A 22353-nucleotide genomic window follows, 5' to 3' on the forward strand; every position below is an offset into this window, starting at 1 on the left:
TTTAAACTGCTGAGGATTGTCTCAAAAGAAGTTGCATTAGATAAAATAAAAAAAACACTATATTTAATGCCAACTATGATGTATGGCGTTGTGCTTGTATAGAAGGCCCTGAGGAAATCCTGGACTGCTGGCTATGTGAAGAATATGCAAGCAGAGGCAGATGAACTCTAATGGAACTGTTGTGGAGAGAGTTGTAATCCCTCACTTGCAATCCTTTTAATCTGTTCCATGAATTCTAGGCAAAAATGTCACATTATGGCAGTAAATAATGCTAGTTGATACTACTGTGGAGCTAGAAGCTAACTCCATACAGTTTTTAAGATAAATCGGAGGACTGAGCGCTAAAAGCTCGGAGTCACACTGAACATGCGACCTGAAAAAAGACATGGAGTCACTGAAAAGAAAAGAAAAAAAGAGAGAGAAAAAAAGAAACCGGATAAAAAAAAGTAATGGGGCGCACCGGAAGCTAGTGACGCTAAGACATCAAGGCAACAGTACCCTCCCTGCGAGTTGTATAATGGTGATCTTCTATGAGCATCTTTACACTCACCGCACCACAAGGCAATCTGGGGTACAAGTTGAAAGATTTACAGATGTTTACCTTCTCAGTGAATTGAGAATGCCTCTCTCGGGACAGCTGCATGCAAAGAAATCATATTTTCCTTTTTGTCATTTACCCATCTATGCTCACACCAATGTAAAAACAAAGTTAGTCCCTTCTTTTTTTTTTTTTTTTTTTAAATATGGGCCGGTATTGAAATTAAACGCAGGAGAACAGTGCTTCAACTCAAACCCAATAAATGGATTCCATTTCTCAAAAGTAGAGCTCACTGCAGCAAGTCAGTGGAGAAACAAAAGTGTTACTCCCACAATAATCTATCCTCTGATATGCTAGCGACCTCCTTGGAGAAGAATGGTTTTTCATGAGATCCCCACTCCAAGGAAAACTACTGCTTGGCCCACACCCCTCCCCTGTCACTGCCCTGTCCGTTTTATCACGACTCCCCCAAGAATTTTCTATGATTGGTCATTCTCCAGTAGTCCTACCTACTGAGCAGATCTATAATTACCATCTTCCAGGCACTTATTCCAACGGATCATTCACCACTTCCAAACACTGATCTATTGCCAGTTATTTCCTTTGCCAAGGCAGTCTTGGAAGTGGACATCATTTTTTCCACCTGCTTGTTGTAGTTACTCATGCCCGACAAAACACATCATTAGTAACTCACTCACTTTCATTGCTGTTTTTCTACAGTGGGCCTCGAATTTTCTCATGAAATTCTTCTCATTGGGTAATTTTACTCTCCCAGGTTGTCCCTGCGCCCCCGAACTCATCATTCCCCTGTTGGATGTCCCACGGTAGCACTACATCACATACAACTTTTGCAGCACATCTCACCTCGGGGATACAGTCTTCATGGGTTGTTACTCTCACTATGTCATCCAGAGGGAGTAGAGAGTTGCACTTTATTTCTGTGTACACATTCTTCCCTTCAGTGCACACTGCTAGAAGCTCTACTAGATGAATGTGGTACATGAGAGCGCTGTTCTCATCCATACGGTCACGCTCCGACCTCATCATCTGTACCAGTGTCTGAAAAGATGCTCTATCATTGTAGAACACCAGAACGTCCTCGCCAGCATTGACTAGCTGCCAAAAAAAGTACAGACAAGCAAAGGAAAGTAACTAGAATATACTTAAAACTGGCACAGATCGACAGTTTCCATTCAAAAACTTAAACTATTTAAAAGTACCCCCTACTGAAATACCCAAATGCATCACCATATGGCCATAAAGTGAGTATATTTCTTCACATATACTCTGTGGTGGGGGGGCAAATTGCAACTTATACAAGCAATGGTGGATGGAAATCAGAAGGTGCAGCTCGTGATATTTACAATGCAGACAAAAGTGTGCCCTGGACATTTCAGCAGCTATCCACAGTAGCCAAGAGCAAATGTTCTTTAATGAAAACCATCAGAAGGTTAAGGATCAAAGTACAGCATTTGGGACCCACCATATTACATTGTACACAAATGTTTCAGAAGAGTTTATAAATTGATAACCAGGAAGCATCAGTAGAACATACAGCCAGACAATCCACTCAAAAACTCACAGAGACAGGCTGGAAAGCTTTAAACAAAGCCACACTGCCTGCATGGCATTTCACCTATAGTCGCTGGCCTCTGCACTGTAAAGGCTGCATTAGTGGGAGATGTGTTCTCTTCAAATGATTGCCACATTAGGTAGTTTCCACCTCGCTGGCTTCTTCACAACTTTAACTCCTTAGCCACCACTAGGCAACAGGTGTAATGGGGTCATACCTCAGCCATCACTATGTCCTGACACTTCTTGATGAATTTGCCTTCTGCTTTGACAATGGTCTGGAGGAACTTGATGTAATGGACGTTGCGGCCATGAGTCTCAATGCAATGTACAAAGTGCTGCACGACCCGCTCATTTATCTCACTGCTTAGCTGGTAATTATTCATGAAGATGTGCTGCATAGTGACAGCCTCCAGAATCTAAGGATGGATAGAGAAAATATGCATCAGATGCTCAAGCCCTTCATTCAATTTTTGACAGTGAAATCATGCTTCTGTTCAAAGATGAGATACATTTCTCAGTGCAGTTTATACTCAACTGTCCACTTGAGCTCTCAGCCAAACTTCAGAGCCCCAAGAACAGAGCAAGCCATTTAGTAGCTAAGCATAAATACACCCTATTGAGGAAGCTTTGCTTCGAGGGTGCCTGCTAAGAAGGATCCCACCATACATCACAAGAACAGGAGGGTGTAGTAGTCAATGCACTACTTAGGAAAATACTACTAACCAATACTAACCATGCAAAAAAACTGGATCATAAAACCTGAGTTCACAAAAGAGGCTGGCCACTCGGCACAGGACAGTTTGTGTATATTTGGTACAATGAACACCCATCACCATATGTTCTCATACCCGCAATCCTACTGCTCACCAACAGTGATACCTTTTCTTAGCGTAAAGCATACATTTTCATCCTGAGATACTTCAAATTTATTTTACCTTTTATTCTAGATTTCCTACACTATTTTATGAAATGAGCACAAGTTATTTTGACCACTTGTGTCAAACTTTAGGTTAAGCACATGTGGAGAACAGCCACCCACCGAAGAGGGGGCAGAAGTGCAACAAGAGAACTGACTCCAGGCACGAAATGGGTCAGAGTACAGAATTATTCTGCTGGAAGATAAGTTTAGAAGGAGGAGGAATGGATCATCTGTGCAACTACAGGTCGGAATAGATCGAGGGACGAAACCTGGACTCAAGAAAAAAACATCCCAGACTGGGGAAGAGGAGAAAAGGTAGCTCATAAGAATATGCTGTACTATTTGCATCCTAGACACAAAGGTGGCTGCAAACCTGTGCATCCTACAGGCTATTCGATACTTCAAGTGCTCACCTTCAAATCTTGGTAACCGAGAAAACATTGGTCTGCAGGCCTAAGACAAAATCTCCAACTAGGTTAAATGCGGTTTAGTGCAAACATCAGAAACTAAAGGAACTTGGCGGGTTACCAGCATAGGCCCATCAGCAGCTAGCCCTTCATCAGCTTTGGACTCAGGACAACTAATTTCAAACCCCAGAGAGTCTTGCTGCTTAAGGCAAAACCTTTAAAACACTGGCCTAGACTGAATGATATAATAGTATGTTATGTACTATGAGAGTCTGAAAACTAGACTTTTTGAAACTACATGTTTAAGTAAAGTTATGAAACAATTGTGTAAGATCCAATCATTTCAGGTTTTCCAAAGGTACCATAAGTTTCCCCATGTGTAATGTCAAGGGCCATCATATTTAACAGGCCTCTAACCTGCCACTTAAACAGAGTAATAGCTTTACAGCACTCCATAGCCTAGCAGTAATTAAGGATAATTTAAAGGTGCTAGTAATGCAAAGAATTATGCTTTCCAGTTCAGGAGGAAGATGCCACAAGAGTGTGTTGGCTCTTGTCAAAACTATGTACAGATTCCAGACTGGCATTTGTGTCAGTGGATGAATCACTTCTAGTCCTCTATGAAGGCACAGACCACAGGTATTTTAAATTGACAAATGTTCTTTGCTCTGAATGCAAGCTGCTACTCCAGCTACATGTAAACGAATGTAAGTGTATGCTGATTCTGGCTGCTGCAAAAAAAAATAGTACATGATGTTGTGAACAAATGCTTTCGAGGGAGGTTCATATTCCGAATCAATAACGGACAAATCATTTCCAGTTTGCACCCTGGCAGGCATGCATGAGCATTTTACGTCCCTCATGCAGGACTCTAGGACCTGAGGTGCCAGACTGCTAGGTCTGAATGTCTGAGCCAACCAAGATATCGAGGCAGGAGATTCAGTTTCAGTTGTTGATCTTCATGAGGGTCTTCATGCATTTCCAGCAGTATCAAATACTACAGCTGTCTCGTCCACATTGGTGCGACAAGAATGAGGGTCATGGATACTAATCACCAACAACACTATTTAAGAGTCAACCTTGGACAATTAACTAAAATTCCAATAACCCTTAACACCTCAAAGGTTTTCCTTATTCCTGTCACCACCAGCCATGTGTCCTGGACCACTGCTTCTTCTGGCTGCTAAGTACTAAGTCCATGGAAAGTATTGGAGATTTTCTGGAGGGCAAACAACATTGGACCTTGCCTGGAAATGTGTTAGCCTCATTGGTTACTTCTTTGAGATCCAGATATCAGATTTACTTGAAAGATTTGAGCACCAGTGCTAGTGTCTCTAACAAGGACTTACACGCACAACAAAATTCTTCTCATACCTCGCCGCCAAAACCTGGAACACCCTCCCCACCAACCTGCGACAGACCCAAGACCTACTCACCTTCAGAAGACTCCTCAAGACCTGGCTCTTCGACCAGTAACTCCAACTCCCCCTCCCCCCGCGCCTTGAAACCCTCACGGCTATGTAGTGCGCTTTATAAATCCAATGATTGATTGAACACCATGATGCACAGATAAACTAGTAACGCTACTTGACTGAGTTATAAAACACAGGTTTGCTGAGAGGGCAAGCTCTGATCGACTTCCTTCTCAGTTTCACAATTGTAAGAATGTATATACACACAAATATTTTCACAAGCAGCACTGCTTACAAGTGATCACGTGAGGCAATAGAATATGCATGGCAGTAGGAAAAACCATGGGTGGATGCCCCCCCTCCTGGCTGTCACAGCCAGCCACTTACCCCAGGAGTCAAGAATAGATTGATGTGCTTGTGGAGCAAGGCTTGATTTTGCTGGTTGCCAGCACAGAAATTCTGAAGAAACTCATGGGCAAGCTTCATTATTTCCTGCATCCGGGTGTCCTCTGCCTAAAAGGGGCATGCATATATAATATCAGACAGTTATATATCAAAGGGGACAACACGCTACAAAACATTTCCCAGCAGACAGTATCCTGGACAGGTACATGATTTACTATCCCTGCAGTCTGAAGGCAACACATTTTTTACAGCTTTCATAAAAGTATTTTTAGTTAGTGTGTACTAATGCAGGTCATACGAGGTAACAATCTAAGTTAAGCAGAAAGTTAATACTAGGCTATAATATTACAAACAGTGACGTTCAAAGTGTGTATGAATGCATACTTTGCACAGTGCTAAATATGTATGCATATATGTATGCATTAGTATTTATAGAATGCAAACCTCACTGGTTCATACAGTACTGAAAATAACCATCTTAACACCGAACATTGTAATGTACAAAGAAAAAGCTACAGGACAGCCCAGGCACTCAATGCCTTGCCTCCCTTTTGGGATCTTGCACAGTTACATGAAAGTACTAGTACATGGGTCACAGCATAAAATGTTATGAAGCTCTTATTTACCTTCATGCAAACCTATTACATCCCTTGTTTGTTTCCCTGCCAAACTTCAAAACTGGAAGTCACACTTACCTCTAGAAGGGGTAAAGACCATAGCAAAAGGTTGGTGGTCGCTAGTCACTGGCGCTCCTGAAGGTTTTAGCCAAATTAAGTACTTGTCGTAGGATGATATTTAAGGAGAAAATCGTGCAGAATGCATGTAAAAATGTCTTTACCCAGCACACATGGGTGGTCAGTGTTCAATGATTTTTTTAGAGCGGGTCTGGCACTGAAAGTATAAGACGTGGACAGACTAGAAACCAAATTTGCAGCCGGGTCTAGAGTTGGAATGAATGTTTTGGGAGCAGCAATAAAGCCTTGTCTGTAATTGGTTAGGAAATGTACATACAGCTGCGTAATAGATTGTTACCAGTTTGAGCGAAAACTATAGCCTGATGACCCCCACAGGACTGCTGTAGCTCATGGGAAGGTCTACTCTCAAGCACAAAGAATGCTTCCTGGAGATATATAATCAGGTTACGGTCCCAATCTGAATTAGTAAATTACAACAACAAAACATCCTGGAGAGGACAGCTTGATAGTGCAATATGATCCATTTCAATTGGGATAAAAGGATGGCTCACTTGAAGTGGAATGACTCAAATATATGTTGAAGTAACGCTTAGATGCACCAACATCATTCAAGATCCTCTAGACTGGGACACTGAACATTAGGTATAATTGAGGTTGGCTTAGAGCAGATAATTAGGTCTTTGATACTTGGTTCAAGACCAAAGGATGAAATGTTAGTAAGATTGGGAAAAATAGCTAACATTTTATAAATCTCATGCAGACTTTAAAATCAACTATGATGCAGTTCCAAAGACAAGACTAGTAAAACAGTCTCTAAGGAGTGGTGTAGAATGTAAAACACTCAGCCCTTGTACAGATCTACATGTGAACAACAAAAAACTGACCTTCTCATAAGGAATCTGCAGCAGTTCCAGCACCACAGAGTGAGCACCCATGTTTCGTAGTAGCCGCTGCTGTTGCTTCCGGCTCTTTCGCACTGATGCACCCTCCTGAACACATAGCCTGCTCAGGCGCAGCAGAATCTGCAAGTGGAGACCAACAGTCAGCCGTATCTCTGGAAGATTACATGGAGTATGCAAGGATATCAGACTACACATCTAGGATCATGAAAATAAGCTACACCATACTAGAGCAGAGGACGGATACATCCCTTGGCTTTTTTTCAGGTACAGGATCTGAAATGACTGAAAAATCATTCTTTCACATATGGAGCCATAAGGGGTAGAAAATGTGCCACATTCTTTTACCCATAAGGTGTAGCTATATTATCTAGATCTGTAGAGAACACTAACACCTAGGAGGGTATTGTGGTGCTGAGCAGGTGACACCTAGGATCTAGTGGGACTACTGGAAAAGCCAGATCTTCAGCATCTTGAGGAATTCAATAGATATTGGGGGGGCTCTTATGTGTAGAAGCAGATCGTTCCATGATTTAGGAGTGTAATAGGAGAAGGTTCAAACTATAGGCATAGAGACTTCATCCTTTTGACACATTAGCAGAGGGGTGCAATCAGTATTGTTAAGGAAGCACAGGTTAACAGAGGAGGTTTTGAGTCGGGTGGTACAATTTTGAGGTGTGATATGAGTGGAAGGTCAACATTCCATCAAGTTCTCAACTAAGAAGTTAAAACACACAGTTTGAGGGAGAATGACCCATCAGACATTGAACCATGGGGCATTAAAATAATTATTTGGGCAGATTGGCTCATAAGAACTTAATTGTAGTAACTTGACAAATGCTGATTAACTGTCAAATGTTTTGTCAAATAATTTCTGTTGTTGATTAAAAAAGGAATGTTACTTACCTAGAACGTATATATTTGAGGCATGCAGTGCTGCAGATTCACATGCTGTGCATAATCCTGCCATCTAGTGTTGGGCTTGGATGTGTGCAAGTTGTCTTTCGTCAAAGAAATGTTCGAGTCATGAGATACTGTGACTCCTCCTTTCATTGCTAACGCGCATGTTCATTGATTCCATTATTAGATTGTTTTCCCGCATGAAGAGTGAGGATGAAACGTGAAGCAAAAAACAAAGTATAGTGAGATGTCCATGCCAAAGGAGTGAAAGTAACAAACACCAGTGTTCTGAGAGGAGGGTGGGTGCATGCAAAACTCCAGGTCTAAATGCCACGAGCTGATGCTTACTAGGTAAGTAACATTTTCTGTTTGAGGCATGTGTGGCTTAGATACGCAATGTGCACAGGCTGTAGTGCAGCCGTCTGAGAAGCAGTGGGTAGCCTTTGGGTATTGCAGTAGACAAAGTGTACAGAGTACTGCTTGGCCAACACTGACTTGTTGGTGGGCCAGGACATCAACGCAGTAATGTTTTGTAAACTAGTGGTGTAGACTAGGTAGCTGCTTTGCATATATAAGTTAATGGAATGGAATGCTCCAAAAGCGGACGTAGAGGTTCCTTTTCTCCAGAGTAGAGTGGGCTTTAGACGCAATGGGCAAAGTTCTTTTAGCTTTAGCATAGTATGTTTGGATGCACCTCACAATCCATCAGGCAATGCCCGATTTGGACAGAGCCTTTCCTTCATGTGGTTTGGAGAAAGCAACAAAGTTGTGTGTTCAAGTGGTTTACTTCTGTCAATGTAGAGAATAAGGGCACATTTAAATTATGGAATGCCCATTCTGCAACAGAGTCAGGTTGTGGGAAGAAGATAGGGAGTTCAATGGATATTTTAAGGTGGAACTTGAATATCTCTTTGTAGAGGAATGTGGCGCTAGAGCAGAAGACAACCCTATCCTTATGTACTCAGAAGAAAGGTTCTTTTAAGGTTAGTGCCAGTAGCTCACGAACATGCCTAAGCGATGGCGACCAAAAGTGCAAACTCCCCGGAGAGGTACTGAAGGAGGCAGGAGTGGAGGGGCTCAAATGGATGAATCTTGTCAGCATTGTTGAGGCTCCAAGCCGAGGATGGTGGGAACTGAGGTAGACTCACTCTTGATTCCCTCCTTGAAATCCTTAATGATTGGAACCCTGAAGACAGATCTGTTGACTAGTCTGAAGCTAGGCGGCCACAGCAGCCAGGTGTAGCTATGTAGAGGTGAATGCCAGTCCGCAAACCTGCAAGTGAAGGAAATAGCAGGCAACATCCTGCACTGTGGCTGTTAAAGTGTCCATGTATTTGGAATGGCAGTAGACACAAACCTCTTCCATTTGGCAGTATAGCAGGCATAGGTGGTAGGTATGCGTGCTTCCTTGAGAATATGCATGTATTCAGGTGGAAGATTATGGCACCCAAATTCTAGGACCTCAGGAGCCAAATTGGAAGATTGAAACACCTCGGGTCAAGGTGCCCAGTTTCTCCATGGTTCTGATTGAGAGGGTAAAGCCTGTTGGGGTGTCTCATGTGGAATCAGCAAGAGATCAAGTAGAGTCGTGAACCAGGGCTGGTGGGCCATGTTGGAGCCACCAGGATGAGGGTAAGATGTCTGCTCAATCCTCTGAACCACAAATGGGATTAGGAGAGGCAGAAAGGCATAGGCAAATACCCCTCACCAACTCATCCATAATGCATTGCTGTTTGATTGTCCGAAACTGGAGGCGAAGTTTGGGCATCTGGCATTTTCTGAAGTGGTGAAGGGGCCTTTTTGTGGGAAGCCCCATGACCGGCAGCACTGGAAGACAACGTGCGGGTGAAGTTCTTGGCCATGGATTTGTTGGTGCACCCTGCTGATGTTGATAAAGTAGTTGTCCAATCCCAGAAGGTACTCCACTAACAGGTGGATTCTGTGGCAGAGAGCCCAGCGCCAAATGCTCTGGGCTAGGTGCGAGAGCCGAGACCGGACGCCACCCTATTTATGAAGGTAGTACACGGCTGTTACTGTCCATCCAGACAAGAACAACCTTATCTGTCAGGTGAAGTAGGAAAGCCTCCAACACTAAGTGAAGGGCTAGGAACTCCAGGTAATTGATGTGGAGGCCCTGGTTTCTGGACTCCCATTGATTTTGGGCAATCAGGTCCCTTAAGTGGTTTAACTCTGTCTTTTGAATTATTTCCTCTGTTCCCCTGAAGTGGCCTCCAGGAGAGGGCTGCGGGGCCTGTAGATGTTGATAAGATGGGGAGGTGGTCTTTGAGTCTCCACGGTAGGGTATGCAACAAAAGGAGCCACAAGGAGCAGGTATATTAAGTGCACCAATAGCTGTTGCAGTCTCTGTAACTTTTTGAAATGTCTCTGGAGTCTGGTCCCCCTACAGACTGAATGAACAAGTTACTTACCTTCGGTAGTGCCTTATCTGTTAGAGACATATTTTAGCTGCAGACTCCTTACCTTTGAATTTCCCTCAGGTGTCAGCTTGATCAAGAAAATTTTCGGAGCAGAACCCTTGCGCGCCCTTAAGTGGCATTGATGGGATCAGCGTCTGCGCTGGGTACGACGTTGCGGATCTGATAAAGGCACCATCCCAGTGCACTGACGTCTGTTTCTTTTCACAACTTTCCATGCCCGAAGTACAGAGCCATGAAGAAAACTTAGTACTGGTGTATCAAAACTAAGGCCTTGACAGGGAAGTCCCTGTCCCTAGAAATAAGTTCACAGAGCATGGAGGATGAGTGGGTCATTAAGGAATCGGCAACTACAATGTGTCTTTACCAGTTAAGGCATTTCCGAAGGTAAGTAACTTGTTCATCTGATAGAGACTTCTAGTTTCGAGACTCCTTACCTTTGAATAGATACTTAAGCAATACGATCACTCGAGGTGGGTCTGCGAACTAAAAACATAATACAAAGTCCTGAAGGACCAGATACTCAAAGTACCTGTCCCTACGGACCTGACTGTCAAGGCAATAGTGTTTGGTAAATGTTTGCAGAGAAGCCCACTTTGCCGCCTGACAGATGTCAAGGACTGGAACTCCAAGTGATAAGGCAGTGGTTGCAGCTGTAGCTCTGGCAGAATGGGCTTGCATCCTTAAGATGGTTGCTTTTTGGCCAGAGCATAGAAGATCTTAATGCTGAGCGAGACCCATCTGGAGATGGTCCAATTCTGCACTACCCGAACTTTCTTTGCACCCACATAACCAATAAAGAGTCGATCATCCACCAAGAAGTCTCTTGTACGATCAAAGTAGAACAGCAACGCTCTTTTTGGGAACAGGCGGTGGAGTCTCTCCTCTTCCTTAGAAGGGTGTGGGGGAGTGTGTAAAATTTAGGTAAACTGATGGATTGGCCTACATGAATGGGAGTAACCACTTTTGGTAAAAAGGAGGCCCTAGTGCAAAGCTCCACTATATCAGGGTAGATGGAAAGTTAGGGTGGCTTAGAGGCCAATGCCTGCAGCTCACTCACCCTGTGGGGAGATATAACGCCACTAGAAAGGCTGTTTTCAGAGTGAAGCCTGAGAGAACAATTGTGAAGAGGCTTGAAAGGAGCGCACATCAGAAAGGTCAAAACCAAATCCCATTGGGGTATAACGAATGGTGATGGAGGAAACCTATGTGTAAGGTCTTTAAGGAACATATGCACAATTGGGACTTATAGAAGGTTGATCAGGCCAAGATAGCATATGAGTAATCTTTGAGAGTGCCCATAGCAGAGCACTGCCGGGCCAAAGAATGTATAAACAGAACCTCAGAGAGAAAGGCAAAAAGGTGGTTAGACTTTTCTGTGCACCATGTCACAAATTTCTTCCAAATTTCTTCCAACAATAGGCGTATACTGTTTTGGTGGCGAGACGATTGGCTGCCAAGATATCGTTACAGACTTCAGGTGGAAGTTCAAAAGCTGTCAACTGCCACTTCTCAATCTCTGCGCAAGAAGGCAGACAGTGGATGGGTTCAGGTGCAGAAACCTCCCCTGCTGCTACAATTTTAGATCCTCCCAATAGGCAATGTGATCAGAGGATCGATCAAGATGCTCAACAGCTCAAGATACCACACTCTCCGTGCCCAACCCAAAGCTACAAGGGTTACTTGGGCCTGGTTGTTCTTGATCTTTTTGATAACTCTGGGCACAGGTGGTATGGACGGGAAGGCGTACAGGAGGCTTGAATTCCACTCAAGACGAAAAGCATCTTGGCGATTGCAGCCTTGGAAACTCCAATGTGCAGAACTGATGACATTGCACGTTCTCTGCCACAGCAAAAAGATCTAACCAAGGCTCTCCCCACTGCTGAAAGACCTTGTGCCACCTCCGGATGGAGAGGCCATTTGTGATCCGGTAGACATTTGTGGCTGAGTTTGTCTGCACTGGCTTTCAGAAGGCCCATCAGAGGTTGAAACACCATGGATATTCCCTGCGGTTCCAGCCATGTCCAGAGGCACAAAGGCTCCGGACAGAGGATCCACGACCCCACCCTGCAGTACCACATGGCAGTGGTGTTGTCTGAACACCTGCACCATCTTTGCCTTGACAGAGGGAAGAAATGCCATCAATGCTAGCCGGATCGCACTGGGTTCCAGTAGGTTGAAATGGAGTACGGACTCCAACAGAGACGAGAAGCCACTGATCTCCCCCTCTCCCAGATGCCCACCCCATTGCAGGAGCGACATCTGTTACTAATGTCTGTTCTGGTTGTGGAAAGGCGAGGGATCTGCCTCTGACCCAATCAGTGCTTAACCACTACTGCAGATCTCGTGCAGTTCCCTCTGAGATCTGGACCATGTCAGATTCCCCTGATGCTGCGTCAACTGGAACTACAGGACCTACTGCAGAGCCGACATATGCCATCAGATAGGTCACTTGCAGGAGGCCATGAGGCCCAGCAGCCTCAGTCAGTCTCACCAAAATCTAAGATAAGGGCTGAAACATCTGTATCATAGCCTGAATATCTTGGACTTGCCGTTTGGAAGGATAAGCCAGAAACTGCACTGTATCCAGAACAGCTCCAATGAAAGGGAGCATCTGAGAAGGAGCCAGGTGTGAATTTGGCACATTTATAGTAAAAACAGTGAGTGCAGGAGGGTCCACTATAGTCTGGAGGTGCGAGACAACAACCAGTCGTCAAGATAGGGGAAGACTTCAAACCCTGATCTGCGCAATTGAACCGTGACCGCAGCCATCACCTTGGTGCACACCAGAGGGGTGCTGGTAAGACCAAAGGGGAGCACTGTGAACTAAATGTGCTTGTGGCCTATGATGACCCTCAAGTAACGTCTATGAGCAGGCAAGACGGGAATAAGGAAATAAGCGGCCTGCAAGTCCAATGCTACCATCCAGTCTCTTGGGTGCACGGCTGATAGAACCTGAGCCAGAGTGAGTATTTTGAACTTCTTCTTGAGGAAAAGATTGAGGGTCCGCAGGTCTAGGATAGGGTGGAGGACCTTGTTTTTCAGCACCAGAAAGCAGCAGGAACAGCGATGACGATCTACTTCTGGCACAAGGACCCACTCTCTAAGACTCCCTTGGCCAAGAGAGCTGTTCTACCCTCTTGGAGAAGTGCCAAGCGATCCTCCATCATCCTACTGTAGGATGGTGGCATGGCTGGAGGGATAGTTTTGAAGGGTAAAGGTAGTTTTGAAGGGGAGGGGCAGTCTTGAAGGGGAGGAGGTAGCCCCTTAGGACTATCTGCGAAACCCATCTGCCTGACGTGATGGATTGCCAGTGGAGCAGGTGATGGCGAATCCTGCCTCTGACTGACCCATGCTGGGGGAAAGAGTCAGACCAGGAAGGTTTAGAGGATGCTGCAGAAGGGGGGATGGACTGGCCAGACTGCTGGCTCCCCGATTCACAAGATCTATGGATCCCACGTCCCTGGCCACACAGAGACTGGGCAGTATGCATGGCATGGTGGCTGGCTGGGAACAGACGTTGTTGGGTGCCACTTCCGAAGCTATGAAAGGGGCGTAAAGCAGACTGAGGGGGAAACGAGGGGCTGCGTGAGGCCCAAGGACCTGGCTGTAGCATAAGAATCCTTGAAGCGATCGAGCACTGAGTCTGTTTTCTATCTGAAGAGATGGGTACCATCAAAGGGCATGTCCATAAGATTAGCTTGGACATCTCCCATAAAGCCAGACGTCCACAACCAGGTATGGCGCCTCAGGGCCACCATTGGTGCAACTGCTCTGCCCAGTGAGTCGGTTGTGTCCAGTCCACATCAGATTGCCCAAGCCTCTTCAAGTACCTGTAGCAGCACTTGCACAACTGTATCCCCCAGCGTGTGGAAATAACGGCCTAAAAGACCACAAACAAAGGCTGGAGGAACAAAACCTCTTCCCAATTGTGTCTCCTGCCTTTTGGATTCCCTATCGAGGGGTGCAGAAGCAAAAACGCCATGGGAGGTAAAGGCTTGGATAGCCAAGCTGTCAGCGGTGGGATGCTGCATCAGGAAACCTGGGTTGCCTGGAGCAGGGCGATGACAGCAGGCAACTGTCCTGTTCACAAGAGACCCTGTGCTGGGTTTAGACCAGGAAGCCAGTATGGCATCTGTAAGGGTTTCATTGAATGAGAGGAGGGGTTTGGAGGATGAAGCTCCAGGTAGAAGCACCTATCAGGAGGTTAGTCCTGACTGCCACCGAATGCAACTCAAGGTCCAGGAACCCAGCTGTTCTGCGCTCACCACTGAATAAGAAGCTCCCTCCTCAGTAGCCATGGTAGAGGGAGAAAGCATGCCAGTATCTGGAGAGGTAGCTAGTCCACTTGTTTCACCCAAGTTTGCATGCCAGTCCATAGGGTATTCTAAAAAGTTTAGGGACCCCTCCCATTCTTCACTGTAACCTAACCTGTAGGAAAGGGCTCAGGATCTGGTATAGGAGGCAAGGCTTCTGCCAGCATCCGGCTCAATGTCTCAGTCGAATTAAGAATGGGGATGGTGCCGCTTGGGGCCACAGGCAATGCCAGAAGTGTTGGTCGAGGTGGTACGACCGGCACCGGTCTGGATCTAGGCATGGATCCAAAGGTGCTCCTAAGAACCGAGGCAGAAGCCACCACTGTGGACTACGAAAGGGCCCCGTCCAACTCTGTGAGGCCAGACTACACCAGCTGTGTCGGAATGCCCAAAAATTAAGTGCATGGCCTTACAGAACTCTTTCAATAGGGTAGGGGTCACTCTGGATCACAGAACCTTGGGCAGGCTGGAGTCAGGTCAGAGACAGGCTCTGCAGAGGGAGGCCTACAACAACAATGCTCCCTCGTCTTGTCAGCTGGCAGACAAGAAGTCGAAGAGCACTACAACTTCTTTGATTTCTTCTTATGCCTCAACTTAACTGATCCTCCCGAGGACTTTGAGTGGGACGATGATGGTGGGGGACTCGTAGACTGCTCCTGGGACCTTCCTCTCGACCGGGACTTAAACTTGCTCGGAGTCTAGCGTGAGGCCGCCATCACCTTCATGGAGTGCTCCCTCAAAGCCTTTGGATGGATGACCGACACTCAGAGCATGACTTCGGGTAATGGCCACTCTCCAGGAACCAAAGATACACAAGGTGCAAATCCATCCCCGACATCGCCGATTGACACGACCTGCAGGGCTTAAACTTGGTCTTCCTCAATAACATCCTTGACAAACCAGGAGTACAAAACTTTAAAAAAATATCTTCAACAAAAGTCGAAGAAGGGCAAGTCAAAAAGTGACTTGGTGTTAGCGCTGTGTGGATCGGCAAGAAAAGAACGGACGTCAGCACGCCTTGGGAACCTGCAATGTCATTTCTGATGCAGACGATGGACGCGGAAGGCGATCTATGCTGCCTAATGGTGCACAGGGGTACTGCTCAGAAAATTCTATCAAGCTGATGCCTGGGATAAATTCAAAGGTAAAGAATCTGCAACTATAACTCTCTAGCAGATAGATGTTAACCACCAAACAGCATATAAAGTAGGTTCTCCTGTACCTGAAGCTTGAGGCCCAAAATATGGAGCCTGGCATGCCTATGTAGGAGTATACTAGAGTAAACCCCTCTTGTGGCAATTTTGCTGGCATCTAATGAACAGTGGATAGTGGTGTTAGGGAACTATTTCCCCTTAGAGATGACCTCATAATCCCTTGTTGTGTGCTACTCTGGGAGATGAAGGAGCTACTCCATATATCTCATCCCTGTGAGAGCAGTTATATCAAGAGAGCAGCCCAATGGAATTAGCAATATACCAATGGTTGGCCGATTTAGTAGCCACCCTTTTCCCATGTAGAGTCTAAGTGTTTGCTCTCTTTATCGGGTAGAGAGGTACCACCAGTTGCCTGGGAGATGGCCCTCTTACAGGCAGTAGTGACAACCAGGGGTTCAGGTGGGAGCTGTCCACGAATGTTAATGGGGTCAGAAGGAGAGGATTGCATTTTTTGTCCACCCTGGGTGTATTGAACTAGTGTGCAAGGGGTCTTGAAAAATGTCAGGGGTATGATGCAGCATGGCCTTGAGCATGGGAAGTTATTGCGCGGAGCAGTGGTTGGAGAGGGTCTCAAATAGAAGACCCTCTTCTAGAGGTTCAGTGTGAAGATTCAACCTTTGGAAGGCAGCAGCCCTACCAATATAGTTTGTGGTAGGAAGTGGGGTCATTTGGAGGGGAGGGGCAGGCAGGCTACAAGTCAGTATCTGTGTCCATTGGTGGGTCTGCATCACAGGAGCCCCAGAGATTCGCCCTGCAGATGACTGTGAAAGGTGTCCCCCCCCCCAATGCTCTGACGTGTCAGAATGAGGTGTCCTTTAAGGTGTAAAGAAAATGGGATACCCTGGAGAATCAGGCCAGGAAGGGGAGCGCTGTGGAGCAGACTGAAGTGACTGATGAGTGCAAGGCAAAGGGTCTTGTCCGCTTTCCTGCACTACTTAAGTGGCTCTGACATATGCAGGGTTTCCTCATAGGACAGCTGGCATTTGGATGGCTAAGCAGCAGACCCTGGAGAATGGGCGAGGGTGTGGCTCATGTGGGGATGAATTACCAAAAGTGTCTGTAAAGTGTTGATATCCTCTTGGAGTTTATGGAACATTGTTTTGACATCGCCTGAACACGGTCTCGCTTGCTGGTTGACTTTGAGGGTTTCAGCTCAGAGGCCAGCTCTGACATCTGCACTAAAGGTGTCAACCCCAATGGGCAGGTTAGCACAGAGAGGGGAGCTGTCTGTGTCGAAGCAGCCAACCTCAATCATTTCTTCGGACCCGAGCTTGAGGTAGGCATTACGTCCAAAGGTGGTGGTCAGTGCCAAATACGCGGCACGCAGGCAGTGGTGGCCCAGCAGGCCTGTCTGACCCTCCAGAGTGGCTAGATGACTATTGGAATGGGGCCGCTCAACTTGTGAGTGATTTTGAGAGGGAGGGGGTAACACTAAACTCTTGGCTTGCTGAGCTGGTGGAAGATCCTGGATCTCGAGATCGGAGACATATCTGTCAGAAGAGAATGCTTCCTTGTCTTCAGTCAACGGCTGGACATTGTGTCACCCCTCGAAGTCCTCGGTACAGAATAGGTTTGGGGTGCTGTTTACAGTCCTACGCGACATCTTGAGACAACAGGCCCGATGGTTGCAGAGGGTCTTCTTGGAGTAGAAGAAATGACAGGCATTGCAGTCGTCTTCATGCTCAGACACAAATTACAGACCATGGTGGTCAGTCCAAGGGTACTTTGCGTGGCAACAAGGAAAATAGCAGAATGGCGTCCGTTCCAACACTGCCAAGGCATGGTGGAGAGACACAATCATGAGACTGAAGTAGGCCTGAAAGGGTGATGACCACGAGGGGCCGTGGCCAACCTGAACACCACTCGAGTTAAGCTGCAAATGTCAATCTGAGACCAAGAAGGAATACCAATCGACAGACTGAAGGAACCCATGTAGACTGAAAAGAGCACAAACACAGTGCTGAACAGAAGCCCAAATCCGAACCGGAAGGCAGAAAAAAACAATCCAGCAATGGAAACGATGACCATGCACATTACCAGCAGTAAGAGTAGTCACTGTACCTTCTGACTCAAAAGACTTCTTCGAAAATTAATTTGCACACATCTTAGTTCAATCCTAGATGGCAAGCGTACGCAGAGCATGTGTGTATACAGCCATGCATGCCTCAAACATTACCAATTATTTTAGCTACATTTAAATTATTTGAAATCAAAAGCATTTAAAGCTAAGGTCAGTATTCAAATTTATTAAATTGAAATTACTAAAACGCATTTATTACAGTGCAAGGTTATGCTAACAGTTGAGCATAACATTTATTTTTAATTTTGAAGTAGTGCACGTATGACAAGTTACAAAACAAATTGCAGTGCTCACAGTAAGGAACTTCGGGCCAGATGTAAAAAGCATTTTGCATGGTGCAAACTGTGAAAATCGCAGTTTGCGCCATGCAAAATGCCGAATGCGATGCTCATTCACAATTTGCGAGTCGGTACTGACTCGCACATTGTGAATGCGACTCGCAAATAGGAAGGGGTGTCCACTTCCTATTTGCGACTCGCATCGCTATGCTAAATTTCTTTGTGACTGCGAATGCGGTCGCAAAGCAATTCGCAGTTACCACCAGTGTCACACTGGTGGTAACCCATTCGCAAAAGGGAAGGGGTCCCCAGGAGACCCCTTCCCCTATGTGAATGTTGCCAAAAAGGGTTTTTCAGAAACTCTGAAAAACCGAAACCAAATGGTTACGTAATTTTTTTTTATTTTGCAACTCTTTCCTTTAAGGAAAACTGGCTGCAAAATAAATAAATAAAAAATGCTTTATTTAAAAAGCAGTCACAGACATGGAGGTCTGCTGTCTTCAGCAGGCCACCATCCCTGTGAGGGCAGGGACTCGCTATAGGGTCGCAAAATGCGACCCACCTCATTAATATTAATGAGGTGAGTCTTTGCGACCCCATAGCGACTCGCAGACGGTGTCTGAGACACCGTTCTGCATCTGAATTTGCGATTCGGAAATTGAGTCGCACAGACTCGCAAATTCGGATAATGCTACACCTGGCCCTATGTGTTCATTTATTTTGAAACAATTAAGCCTGGGGTAGGTGCAAGAACAAAGTACATTTTTTTAGAAACTCGAAATATGACATTCATTTAAATTTCACGTTAAATCAAGGGGAATCATGAATGAAATCCAAAGACAGTAATTGAGATAGAAGAAAATAAGGATAGTACAGTAAAGCTTAAGGAAAAGAGAAAGTGAACATAGAAAAATTTGAAAGTAAAGGTCATTTAATTTTAAGAGTTGAGGTAAAGTGAATATAGGATGAAGTGAAGGAGGGAAAAAGCAAGAAGTAGGGAAGTAAAGGTAGCCAATGTAAGGACATTGCACCCTCGCTGTGGTTAGCAATAGAAATTGTTTTTCAGTTTTCTCATTCTGGACACTTCGTACTACTGTAGATTCTTTCTGTAGCATTTTAAAATTACAATTTACTCTATTTTGTGGGTGCTTTGTGGCGTCACACTGCACTGAGATTTTTTCCACTTTTGGTGCTAGTCTAGAATAAAGGAAAAGAACAATACACAAAGCCTTCAGTCCAGGAATCCTTGGAAGTTGGATCATCCCAATATTTTGGACAGTGTAGCCAGATCATAATCCGGTGGCTGGTTAATACTTACTCTTGTATTCCTGTTCTTCAACGCTGAGTCAGTTATGAAGTGTTATTACCTTTTGCATACAAGATGCTATAATACCAACACATTGGTTTTATTTAAAAACATAAATAAAGTGGTTTTCAAGTGCACAGATGTTTGTTTCAAACTGTTTAAGTCTTCTTGAGTGAAGAAATGCCCACTGGGGAGGAACTTCCACTCTTACAAACTGACCATTGACAAGGAGCAAGTATACTGTGACATAAGTCCAAGCGACAGACCAGCTGTACTCTGTTCTAAGCTGTAGAACAAGCTGAAATTGTGTGTTGATAAATTTAAGTTTGTGTTAAAGGAAAAATAGAACCTTTACTAGACTTTGCATAAACTACTAGTGTCAGGTGAAAACTTCAGTCGGCATGAGGGGAGAACATTTGAGAACTGAACTGGTAAAGCTGACCTGCACCACCAATCACTAACAAAAGGAGTTTCTTCATGGCCAAACCAAACAAGGATGTCATCTACAGAACCCCTAGGGCACCTCAGAGTTCTGCTATCTTAAAGGAGAAAAAAAGATTCAAAATACCTTATTCAGCAAACCCAATATTCGCGACTTCAAAATTTTACAAGAAATAGACTTAAGACCTTAAGTGACAGCGGAAGCATTTGCTGGATTGGCAACTCTTGTGCTCATCCCGTCTTCCAAGTGATTGATGGAAACTTCACTGAGCTTGTCAGAAGACAACTTGAATTTCATCTAAGATTATTTCTCCTGGGACTCGGCAATGCAGGAAGTGGCTTGCTTTATCCTGCACCTTCACCTGACATTTCTCCATTTCAAATCATTTAAAAAAGACAATTCTGCAATAATGTAAATTAGTGTGAAATGGACATTAAGTAATCAATGGGATCTGGTTAACGGACTATCATGCAGACATCATAAGGTGGCTATTGAACACGGAAACTATTGAGGAATCTATACTTTGATCTATTGCAAGTACTTTAGGAACTTACAGTAATTCCCATGCACCACATGGCCAGCCACCTTACCTCCCTCACCACGCGGTAGTTGTAGCTGCTGGTGCTTTCAGCTTTTTTAGGCTTGTTGGGGTTTTCCTGCAAACAAAATGAATATAATTTCAATACATAATTTGGAGAGTGAGGCATGAGGAGTAATAAGTGGGCTAATTTATTTTTGAGTCAGCCACCACCAGGGTAGGACTGGGCTGTAAGACCATGGGCCAGTCAAAAAAGATCAGTGAGTTGGACAGTTTTATGATCTACTAGGCTAGTACTCACTGCTTATTTCCCTAGTACTAAAATAAATAATGCCTGCAGCAGGCACAAATCCATGCAGTTTCCCATACTTTACAAAAACAGCTATACAGTATATCTTTACAAGATCAAAACTTTTACCAATTGTGGGCCACTTTTTTCGCTATCCAATTTGTTAACGGGGGCCACTTTAATTTTGGTGCCTGGGCCCATTTTCTGTCCCAGTCAGACTCTGGCCACCACTCGTCCCGCAAGGTTCTATTCCCCCACTCCCATGACTTCCCAGTTACAAGTCAGGTGTATAGTTGTGGGCTATAAACAGTGATGAACGTATATAGAATGAAAATTACTGGGGTTTTTAGGAATTGTGGTTAAGAATAGGAGATATTCTACCGAGTCGGGAAAATAGTGATGTGGGGAATAAGTGACTCCTATGAAATGTGAATAGCCCTCCATGGCAGTGGGAGGCAACAAAATCCACCCATGGGCTTTCTTTTTACAAATCATTTTCACATGCGTAAATATAATTTTCTACATTAAGAGTTAGAACTACAACTCCACCAATGCATTTTTAAAAAAGGCCCAGGGCTAAAAAAAAAAAAAAAAAAAAAAAAAAAAAAAAAAAAAAAAACAACGGGTGAGATACCAGGTAACCATAAGAACAACCCAAGGTCAAAAACAGGTTACACTTCACATTTGCATATAGATTTGCATCCAAAGCAAATGAATAAGGGATGCTCTTAAATGTGCAGTATGACAGTTAAAGAGATCAGTGAGGACAGTTTACTAGCAGAAAGAAAAAACTTTAGTGCCATGGATCTGCCACCTTTCTTGTATTTAATGCCCATATAAAATAGTAAAACAGCTCAACTGCTTTTTTACCTTCTTGACCTTCTGCTCATTGCTGCTAGGAGCACCATCTAGAGCCTCGTCAGGGCCCTGTCCCTTGTACACCCACAACTCAGACTTTTCCACAATTGACCTCAACTGGTCCAGATCCTGCTTGATCTGTTTGTAGTTGTCAACATCTTGGCTAGTGACCAGCAACTGGACCTAAAAGAATAAACATGGGGTTGTTGTATTAAGAGTCAATGTAGAATTTAAGATCAGGCTTGGTGTTCAAATTGGGACTCATATCATGCACCTGGTTATCAGTGTGGTAGGCTTCTGTTGCAACCAATGAATAAAATCAGGAGAATAACTGTAGACTTAATTACAAGGAAATAAACAAAGGAAAATATGAGAAAATGGTTAGACATGCCAAATGACTACATCGCTGACCGGTGTACAGTTTTTTGTTTTGTTTTTAAAATTTACTGGTCTAGAAAGCACATTGTATCTTCAAACATACCAAGTATCTATCCACGGACCCAGCTCTTTGTGAGAGCCCTGAAAATATGTGAATATTGGAATAGGCATACAAACAAGATAGCAACATAATAAACCATCTCAGGTTTCATTCTAACACCATACTCATAAATGTAAAGTAGGCTGAAATATATGCAAAAACACAAAACACTGGAGTAAACAATAGTGGCAATCTCCAGGCAAGTACAGCAGATGTACTCTATTCACCTTGGTACATATTTTGTGTTCACAAAACAGGAGAGGAGACCCTTTCAAGGACCTATCAAGATTTAACATTCGTCGCTAGGAAGCATGGTAAACAATGCTGGTTGGAGGAGTTTACAACTTTCATGGTAGAATTAAAGCCTTT

At 44.6% G+C, this 22353-nt stretch overlaps 1 protein-coding gene across 5 annotated transcripts in view; it reads right to left on the bottom strand.

Moving 5' to 3' along the window:
• Window positions 1-22353, bottom strand: part of ITPR1 (inositol 1,4,5-trisphosphate receptor type 1) — a 1104774-nt gene that overhangs the window by 484431 nt on the left and 597990 nt on the right. For all 5 annotated transcript variants that reach the window (XM_069206352.1, XM_069206351.1, XM_069206348.1 and 2 more), the window contains exons 27-32: window positions 21519-21689; window positions 20412-20477; window positions 6836-6973; window positions 5239-5364; window positions 2329-2529; window positions 1403-1654 (exon numbers count right to left, since the gene is read on the bottom strand). In XM_069206352.1, coding sequence (XP_069062453.1) covers window positions 1403-1654; window positions 2329-2529; window positions 5239-5364; window positions 6836-6973; window positions 20412-20477; window positions 21519-21689 — 954 coding nt within the window. The remainder of the gene's footprint in view (window positions 1-1402; window positions 1655-2328; window positions 2530-5238; window positions 5365-6835; window positions 6974-20411; window positions 20478-21518; window positions 21690-22353) is intronic.

This window comes from Pleurodeles waltl, chromosome 9 (genome assembly GCF_031143425.1).
Source record: "Pleurodeles waltl isolate 20211129_DDA chromosome 9, aPleWal1.hap1.20221129, whole genome shotgun sequence".
NCBI lineage: Eukaryota > Metazoa > Chordata > Amphibia > Caudata > Salamandridae > Pleurodeles > Pleurodeles waltl.